The sequence below is a fragment of the Anolis carolinensis genome, unplaced genomic scaffold (genome assembly GCF_035594765.1).
Source record: "Anolis carolinensis isolate JA03-04 unplaced genomic scaffold, rAnoCar3.1.pri scaffold_7, whole genome shotgun sequence".
NCBI lineage: Eukaryota > Metazoa > Chordata > Lepidosauria > Squamata > Dactyloidae > Anolis > Anolis carolinensis.
Window position 1 is genome coordinate 16,185,667 of NW_026943818.1, and position 10,000 is coordinate 16,195,666.

A 10,000-nucleotide genomic window follows, 5' to 3' on the forward strand; every position below is an offset into this window, starting at 1 on the left:
ACGGGGCAACGGAAGCCCTGAAATGATGGATCGGATCCAGTCGCTCTGCAGAAACCTCCCCTTTCCGGTCCTGCTCACTGCTCGCAGACACTCGCAATGTCGTTTTGTGTGGCGCTGTTTCAATCGCCGCCAGAGAGTCCCCACACACTAGGAAAAGACTCCTTTCTGAGAGAAAAGGGAGGATAATTGAGCCCTTTGATTTCGTTCACGGCTTGTTTGCCCTTTTGTTCCTTTCCCGAGGTGCTGTTTTGCTGAGGAATGCTCCCCGTTGCCAGCAAGAGGGTGGGCGTCTCATGCTTCCCCGCCAGCGCGCCTTTCGGCCGGAGCCAACCAGCGACATGCATTTTTCATGCAGAACTTTATACCCCGGCCCTTGCAGCGCTGCTGCCGCAACTGCGCTGCTGCGACTGCGACCCTCTCTCCGGAGCGCTTGGATTTATCGCTCCGGTGAACAAAGCACAGGCTCAGGGCAGTCGGCATCAGCCGGCATTAACCCCTGCTCTGCTCAGCATGGAGCGGGTAATTTCCCCATAGAGCAAGGCCAGGGACTGCTTTCCTTTGGGGTCTTGTTGCTCTCGTTGCTATTTCAGAATTGCAAAATTCTGTCATCAGTCAGTGCTCCCCAGAAAGAGCCCTGTTTGACTTTTAGCTGCTCTTCCCGGTGTGGAGTGGCTGATAATTTCCCAACAGAACGAGGCCAGCGACTGCTTTCGTTGGGAGTCTTGTTGCTCTCGTTACTATATCGATATTGCGAGAATGTGCAGCTTGGGTGCCTTGCATCAGTCAGTGCCCCCCAGAAAGAATCCTGTTCGAATTTTAGCTGCTCTGCCCGGCGGGTGATAATTTCCCCACAGATCGAGGCCAGGGACTGCTTTCGTTTGGAGTCTTGTTTCTCTCAGTACTATATCGATATTGCGAAAATGTGCAGCTTGGGTGCCTTCATCAGTCAGTGCTCCTCAGAAAGAGCCCTGTTTGACTTTTAGCTGCTCTGCCTGGCGTGGAACGGGTGATAATTTCCCCACAGAACGAGGCCAGGGACTGCTTTCGTTTGGAGTCTTGTTGCTCTCGGTACCATATCGAAATTGCGAGAATGCGCAGCTTGGGTGCCTTCATCAGTCAGTGCTCCCTGTTCGAATTTTAGCTGCTCTTCCCGGCGTGGAGCGGGTGATAATTTCCCCACAGAACGAGGCCAGGGACTGCTTTTGGTTCGGGTCTTGTCGATCTGCTTACTCTTTCCCCCATTGTGGAATTGCGTGGCCGGTGACCCCAGAAAGAGTCCTGTTCGAATGTGAGCTGTCTCTGGGCTTTGGGAGGCCAGCCTTTCTTCTGCAGCTGGATCGAGGAACAGCTCTCTCGGGCTCTCGCCTTTGCTCAAATCCCAGTGTGTTTGATGAAGAACGACAACCTCTGGCCCCGGCCCTTCCCAGAAGGGAGGCAGCTGCGTGGGTCTGTGGGTCTCGTCGCAGGAGGAACAACGACCTCGTGGCACCTCTTGCTCGCTCGCAGTGGCCTCTTGGCCTCTGCAATAAGAAACAAACCCTACAGCCTTTGCTTTCCCAGAAACTAGCGCTCTCGGATGGGTTGCATCTTTCAGCACGTCGAGATGCAAGTCCTTTCTTTCCTATGAGAGATTTTACCCAGAGTCTGTGTCTTGTGGGAAAGGTGGGCCGGAACTTCAGAAGAGCTGCAGCAGATTTTCACTCCAGCAAAGCCACCCAAAAGCAGACTATTAACCGAGGATTATTTCCTTCGAAGGGAGGCCCGTTTGCTGCTGACGTGTTGACAGTTCACGGCTGTTACAATTGTCTCCTGTTTCTGCAAACGTTCGCGAGGAAGCAGATCTCTCTTTTCCTTCCATTCTTTTGTGGGGCTGAGCTGAGTGTGTCACCCGTGAATCGGAACCCGAAACAGCTCTTCCCACCAGGACGTTCTTCCAGATGTTTCCTGGAACCCGTGCTGGGCATGCAAAGGCTCCCATGACCTGCTACTGGTTACACCGTGTAACGCAATAACATTTTAAAACCAGGAACAGATTTTTTTTCAAATTTTGTTACATAGCGTTATTTGCCAGAAGAGAGAATTTCCTCTATGCTGACGATCATGCCATCACCACCCAAGGAGGGAGCTTTGAAATGGTTGAAGAGAAGCTCTCTGAAGCTTTAGGTGCTCTTACTGCCTATGACAGGGGAAACCAGCTGATCCCTAATCCATCTAATTCATCCATACTGACGATTGTGCCATCACCGCCCAAGCAGGGAGCTTTGAAATGGTTGAAGAGAAGCTCTCTGAAGCTTTAGGTGCTCTTACTGCCTATTACGGGGAAAACCAGCTGATTCCTCATCCATCTAAAATCCATCTCAGCCAATTCAGCCTAGTTTGTTATCCACAAGTTTCTGGAGGATAACAACGACTTTCAAAGTCAAGACTGCACAATTAAAGAGGAAATAACACTTTCACACCAGAAACAGATTTTTTTTTGTTTCCACCCATGTTCTGGGGAGTCCCGCCCTGTCTCCCGGCCTGGCCTGTTGTCAGACCACAAAGAAGAACCTGCTCGTCTCCCTTTCCGTCATCTCTATGCGTTTTTTATGCCAACGGCTGGGAAAAACCATGACGCAACGCCAGGCTTTTTTATTTGACCCAATTGTACGGCTTCCCAATATCAATGGCAGGTAAGTTTTATTTGCAGAAACTTTGTAATAAAAAAGTTTTAGTGCTGTGTTTTTACGAGCCCTTGTGGATTAATCTCCAGAGTCATTGGGAGCAATAAAAAAAGAACAAAACAGCAATGGGAAAATATGGCGTGGTGGTTCCCTCCCCGTTTTCCCAAACGTTGCCCTGTTTCACCAATAAAACACACATTTTGGCTCCTTTTTTGGGTTCTCCCGCACGTAAAGAAGGCCACGGCCTTCTTGGAAGTACAAGAAACCTCTTCACGCCTCGGAAGTGCCGGGAGGCAAAACTGGCGAGGCATCAACATGTCAGGTTTCGATCGTATCGGACGGCCTTTCGTGAGTTTCTTGTATTCCGGGTGCTCGGAATAATCTCAGAAGATAGTGGTGTGCAAAGTGGTAGAAATCCGTTCTGTTTCCGTTGTTTTCTGGCAGACAAATCTCTAGGTCTTCAGTGTTCAGGATTCGGGTAAAGGATCGGAAACGAGAACATGAGGCTGGAACCTGGAAGGAATCCTCCCAGCGTGAGGAGCCAGCCAGGGAAGACTGCAATGACATGTAGTTAGAAAAGTAGAACAACAAAATCGACCCTTCTTCGGGGTTTCGCCTTGGCGTCTTGTGTCGACGGAAGGCGAGAAAAGGTTGAAGGTAGCTGATCCTCAGGAGTCTGGGAGGTCCTGAACATGTTGAGAAGATGTCCTTAGTCAACAATGAATTAGCGCCTTTGAATATATCTATAGACATAAGAAAAGTGGAAAATGTGTATGTGTCTACATGGTGGAGGTGTCCACTTCCACAGACAGCCTCCCTTTGGCCTCGTTCCCACGCGTGGCCCTCTCCACCGACATGCAGGTTACAGTGAGCGCCACGAACACGCAACCCAAGCCCTACCCGTGTCACCCACAGACACCATCCTGCCCCCCACCCAATGGAAGGTGTCCATGCGCGGACAATTTCACCCTAGATGTTCTGTTTCTCCTCCAGAATGGACATCCCAGGGTTCCTTAATTTGCATGACCCCGCCCACTACCTCTCCCGTAACCCTTTCCTACCCTTCCCTGTGGCACACAGCAAAGAGAGGAATTGATCCTGGAGAGAATTCACCAGGATTGACAGGATTGATTGACCTACATCCAGATGGCACTGTGAACCTAACCAAGGATGGATCTGGAGCACACTTGCCTCAGATGCTGGGACTTGCAGTACCTTCACTGTCCGACAATGGACTGGGACTAAACTTGGCACAGAGAAGACCCATGATCAATTGAACATACTGCAGGGGTTTAGGAGAAACCTTGATTTTGGGAGTTGTAGTTCACCTGCATCCAGATAGTACTGAACCCAGCTGACACTAGATCTGGACGAAACGTGGCACACAGACCCATCATGGCCGACTGTGCACACAGGCTAGTTTGGGGGCGATTGACTCGGATCTGGGAGTTGTAGTTCACCCTGATCCAGAGAGTCCTGAACCCAGGTAGGCCTTTTCAGAGCTGGAGAACGGAGAAAGCAGGTCTCAAGGACACCCGACCAACACTGGTGATAGACGCTATATAAAGTAGGGATGTGCAAAATGGCAGAAATCTGTTCTTTTTCGTGTCGAATTTTTCTGTTTTGGGGGAGAATAGGAGTGGGCAGGCTTTCGGATTCAGGATTCGGAGTTCTGTTTCCGTTTCGGGAACAATCTTCCCGATTTGGGAGGAGGGCAAGATTTGAAACGAAAACAACCAATTTCTGCTGTTTCGCACACTGTTTCGCACAATATACGAATATTGTATCACGAATATGCCGGTGGAGTTCAGCTCTGCGTGACTCATCTCGCCAGGCCGGAGCAACTTGAGGAAACGCATCGTGTGGCACGGCGAGGGCTGCTGATCCTGATCCTGATCCTGCCAATCTGTTGCCATGGAGGAGATTCTGGAACCCGTGGGCACCAAACAGTGGCCAGCGGGCACTGTTTCTTCTCTCTTTTGAGGGAAAGTTTGCATCCTGAGAAAAGCCAGCTGCTCGTGCCTGCTAATCCCGATGACATATTGAGAACCGCCGAGGCGTTGCGGCTCATAAAAAAGATGAATCGGGGCTGGTTTTATAATGCAACTTTTTTGCGTAGCTATTAAGAGACTTTGCGAAATCGCTGATTTCAGGCTTCCGACGCCAGCTCCTGATGCGACGTTTCAGTCTCGGAAATATGAACAAGAACGAATCCTTTTGAAGATCCTCCGGAATTGTGTTCCAGCCTGCCCAGGGACAGAACATTGCTGCCGTTTCAATCCATTATTCTACTTAAAGTGTTTCTTGTTGTTTGAAAAATGCCACAGGAACCTTTGTACCCTCAGCGTTTCCGTTGCGTCACGGGGAGGTTCCCTTTGGCTTCGATGTGAAGTGTGCTGAGGTGGCATCTTGCGGGGATAGATCACAAGTGGGGTGGCATTGGGGGGTCCCAAGCCAAGTGGGTGGGCCATGGGTGGGTGGCCTTCATGGGAGCGTGAAAAACAGGGCCTGTCCTCTCATTTGCCTTTCTTACTCTCTTGACTCATGTCCAACTTGTGGTCCGCTAAGACTCCTCAATCCTTTTCCATTGATTGCATTGGCCCGTTTTAAAAAAAAATATTTTACACGAGATTCTAAATGGGAGGGTTTGGAATAAGTAAAAAAAAATAGATAATACCATTTTGTATGCCTCCAGCCTCGTTGTAATGTCCCACTTCCATTTTTTCCAATAGTTAAATTTGATTACTTACTGTATATACTCGAGTATAAGCCCCTTTTTAGGACTGAAAAAGCCACCCTCGGCTTATACTTGAGTGAGGGTCCTGGTCGGCTTATACTCAAGTATATATGGTACATTTATTATTTTTCTCTATTATCATTGGTATTAGTACATTTATTATTTTACTCTGTCCTGACGTTTCGCCCACATCTGTGGCAGGCATCCTTTGAGAGAATACAGTAGAGTCTCACTTATCCAACATAAACGGGCCGGCAGAACGTTGGATAAGCGAATATGTTGGATAATAAGGAGAGATAAAGGAAAAGCCTATTAAACATCAAATTAAGTTATGATTTTACAAATTAAGCACCAAAACATCATGTTAGACAACAAATCTGGCAGAAAAAGTAGTTCAATACGCAGTAATGCTACATATTAATTACTGTATTTACGAATTTCGCACCAAAATATCATGATATATTGAAAACGTTGACTACAAAAATGCGTTGGATAATCCAGAACATTGGATAAGCGAGTGTTGGATAAGTGAGACTCTACTGTACTTCTGGAACATGGCCATACAGCCTGGAAAACCACAACAACCGTGTGATTCCTGCCTTGAAAGCCTTCAACAATACATTTTACTTTTGTTGCTGTCCTTCATTGTGCCTATTAAGACTATGGCATCGTCTGCATATAAATTAATTTTTATTTCTTCTCCATCTGTCATATATTCTTTTATACTTTTTTCTGATCTAATCTAGAGGTTCTATTGCTAGTGTGAAAAGTAATGGGTAGAGAGGGCAACCTTGTTTGGTTTCACTTTTTATTTCAATAATTCTTGAATTGGATCCATTTACTACAGCTTGATTTCCTTTGTATAATTCTCCAGTTACCCCACACATAGACAATCGGTCTCTGCTTCTGTTTTCTCACAGGTCGGATGAAATCGAGATGATCATGACGGATCTTGAAAGAGCAAATCAGGTAGGATCAGAAACCTCTTATTCGAGGCACCACATCAAAATATCTAAGGCTGTCTTCATCTCCGTGACCCCAACCTCCCTTTCAGATACAGTCGAGTTTGTATTTGAAAGGGTGCTCTCAACCATTTGACATCTCCCTGCTGCTTTCAGATACGAACTCGGCTATAATTTATAATCTCACCAAGTTCTGTAAAATACACCAGTCGATGACTAGCACAAGCTACTACAAGTCTACGTTTCATACTAGCAGGAAATTGGGATTAGAGTCTTTTAATTATAGGATGGATGTTGCTTCCTCCACTGTTTGGCTGGACTCCCCGTCTTTTAATTCCACAAATTGTGTTGGGTTTTGATACAATACTGCATATGGCTTTGGCTTAGATTCTTGGCTTAATTGTCTTGATGTCCTGGCAAGGCACTTATTTCAAAGTTTTGAAGTTTCGGAGATTCGGAGTTTAAGAGTTTTAACGTTTTGGAGTTCTGGAGTTTTAGAGTTTTGAAGTTTCGGAGTTTCAGAGTTTTGGAATTCTGGAGTTTTACAGTTTTAAAGTTTTGGAGTTTCAGTGTTTTGGTGTTCTGGAGTTCCAGAGTTTTAGAGTTTTAAAGGTTTGGAGTTTTAGAGTTTTGGAGTTTCGGAATTCCAGAGTTTTAGAGTTTTAAAGTTTTGGAGTTCTAGAATTTTAAAGTTTTGGCGTTTCAGAGTTTCGGAATTCTGGAGTTCTGGAGTTTTAAAGTTTTGGAGTTTCAGAGTTTCAGTGTTCTGGAGTTTTAAAGTTTCAGATTTTTTGAGTTTTGGAGTTTTGGAATTCCAGAGTTTTAAAGTTTCGGAGTTTTAAAGTTTTGGAGTTTCAGAGTTTCGGAATTCTGGAGTTTTAGAGTTTTAAAGTTTTGGAGTTTCAGAGTTTCAGTGTTCTGGACTTCCAGAGTTTTAAAGGTTTGGAGTTTTAGAATTTTGGGAGTTTCGGAATTCCAGGGTTTTAGAGTTTTAAAGTTTCAGAGTTTTAAAGTTTCGGAGTTTTGGAATTCTGGAGTTTTAAAGTTTTGGAGTTTCAGTGTTCTGGAGTTCTGGAGTTTTAAAGTTTCGGAGTTTTGGAGTTTCGGAATGGCAGAGTTTTAGAGTTTTGGAGTTTCAGAGTTTCGGAATTCTGGAGTTCTGGAGTTTTAGAGTTTTAAACTTTCGGAGTTCCAGAGTTTCAGTGTTCTGGAGTTCTGGAGTTTTAGAGTTTCAGAGTTTTGGAGTTTCGGAATTGCAGATTTCAGAGTTTCAGTGTTCTGGAGTTTCGGAGTTTTAAAGTTTCAGAGTTTTGGAGTTTCGGAATGGCAGAGTTTTAGAGTTTTAAAGTTTTGGAGTTTCAGAGTTTCGGAATTCTGGAGTTCTGGAGTTTTAGAGTTTTGAAGTTTCAGAGTTTAAGAGTGTTAAAGTTTTAAAGTTTTGAAATTTTAAATTTCCCAATCCTTAGACCTGATGTGTTTGTGCAGGACTGTGTCTGTCTTCTTATGAACTGGTCATTGACCGTAATAAAGTGAACTTGAACTTGAACTCCCGTCTCTGACATGGGTGACAAAGGGTGACGGTCAGTGTCCTACAGTGTCTTGAGCACCACGTATTAAGCCAGAGAGGAACATAGCCGTGTTTCACGGACCTGGGGCCCTGACGGACGAGAGCGGCCTCTGGAAAACCCGAACCGAAGCCAGCGCGCATTGTGTTCCTTTCAGGCAGAAGGGGCCGCGGAGCTCTTAATGCTGCGTTTGCGCATGAGAACGATTCCCGCGAGGGATCTTGCCGCCCGTCCCGCTTTGTCTGGAAGCACAGAAGGCAATTGAATCAAAAGGATTCTCCTTCCTTCCTTCCTTCCTTCCTTCCTTCCGCCTGGGAAATGCAGTGGTCCGCAGCCTTTTGTGTCGGCAGGGGATTCCTTGCTCCTAGCGTTAAATTACTGTCATAATCGCTCAATTATTTCTCCCTTGTACTGTTTAAAATAAAAATCCATCACATTCTGAGAATCCCCCCCCCCATTCGTTTATTAGGTTGAGTGTTTAGGAAAATCAATTAGACTCAGTCGGGCGTGAATTGATGAATGTTTCTGCCGTAATTGCCAGTTGTTCTATCAAAGGCACACTCTCTCCTCCTCCCTAAATGTCGTTTTCCTTCCTTGCAGAGGGCGGAGGTGGCGCAAAGAGAAGCCGAGGCCTTGAGGGAGCAGCTCTCCTCCGCCAACAAATCTCTCCAGCTGGCCACCCAGATCCAGAAAGCGCCAGACGTGGTAAGAGGCAAGAGCCGTAGACGGACACTGAAATAGACCATACGTTGTCCTTCGCGTTGTTGTGGCTGCTGATTTGGTTGGACTCCAGGGAGGATTTGCAGGATGCCGGCAGGAGGGAAAGGCCGCGGGGTTGCTCTGCTTCTTTCCTTGGGTTACCGTAAAGGATTGTGTTCCTGGAATGAACTCTCTTCCTGCTTGGTCTTGGCACTTGATGCTGGGCCATTCACGTGTCCCTGGGTCCCAAAAACGTGGTGGGCGGTTTCATCCCGGTGGCAACAGCTCCCACAGTCTACCCTTCGTTCCCTTTGAAATCTGATCCGTTGAATAGAAAGTGTACTTACTAGTGGTGTGCATTTGGGACTTACCTTGTCCCGTTTCATGCTCCAGCTTTTGGTGCGGCAGCCCTGTTCCGTTTTCATCTGACATCCTGTAACTCAGCTGCAGGCCCTGCGAGGCCCAGGGGCTTTGGGCCGAAAGAAAACAGATCTTTAGCCCCAGAAGACAAACCGAAACAGGAGGGCAGACATTGGTTTGGTTTTGTCTTCTGGGCCGAAAGATCTGTTTTCTTTTGGCCCAATGCACTCAAGTGTCGCAGGGCCTGCAGCAGAGTGCCGGGTAAGGAGCGCTCCGAGTGCGTAGGGTCAAAGCGTAACCAACATCCACCCCCTGGACCGCATGTCAAGCCCACCATCCGTCCCGCCATGTCGTCTTGCGTGGCCCTCCTCCAGATGCAGGACTCGCCACTCCTCTCTGCCGCATCCTTAGACATTATCAGGACGAGAGCTGCTGGGAGTTGTGAGACAGCCCCATCCGGAAGGCTGCGGTTGACTCTCTTTAGTCAGGAGAATGGGGTCCGCATTTAGACGCAAAGCTTGCATTTTTTCACTTTTATTATGTGTATAGATTGTCTTATGAGCGCTTTGGCTTGGTCATCTCCCATGCTGAGCAGCAGCCCTGCAGAGAAGCCCAGGGATGAGATATTGCTTTCTACTAGTGGTGTGCATTCGTATAGTATTGCTGTTCGTTTCGTGTCGTTTCATTTGTGATGTCACGTTTTCGTATTTGTGTCCTGCTAACAAAAATGAGGTGCCTATACAACATGAATTTTTGTCTGGCTTACGAAAAAAACGAAAATCTTTCGGACCATTGGCTGCAATGGCTTCCGAGGCTCACTTATTCCCCCCCCCCCCCCCCCACCACCACCACCACCGGCTCAGTTTTTGGGCTAAAGGGGTGAAAAGTGCCACACATGGAGGGCATTTCGACCCCTTTTAGTCCACCAACTTTTAAAACGTTTGCGTCTTCCCCAGAGTGCTATTATTATTATTATTAATAATAATATTATTATTAAGACCCATGGATACACAT

The 10,000-nt window shown here is 46.9% G+C and overlaps 1 protein-coding gene across 7 annotated transcripts in view; it reads left to right on the forward strand.

Annotated features, from left to right (window-relative positions):
• cux1 (cut like homeobox 1) overlaps positions 1 to 10,000 on the forward strand; it is a 182,891-nt gene that overhangs the window by 110,903 nt on the left and 61,988 nt on the right. For all 7 annotated transcript variants that reach the window (XM_062960050.1, XM_062960052.1, XM_062960053.1 and 4 more), the window contains exons 9-10: positions 6,321 to 6,369; positions 8,528 to 8,632. In XM_062960050.1, the coding sequence (XP_062816120.1) occupies positions 6,321 to 6,369; positions 8,528 to 8,632 (154 nt within the window). The remainder of the gene's footprint in view (positions 1 to 6,320; positions 6,370 to 8,527; positions 8,633 to 10,000) is intronic.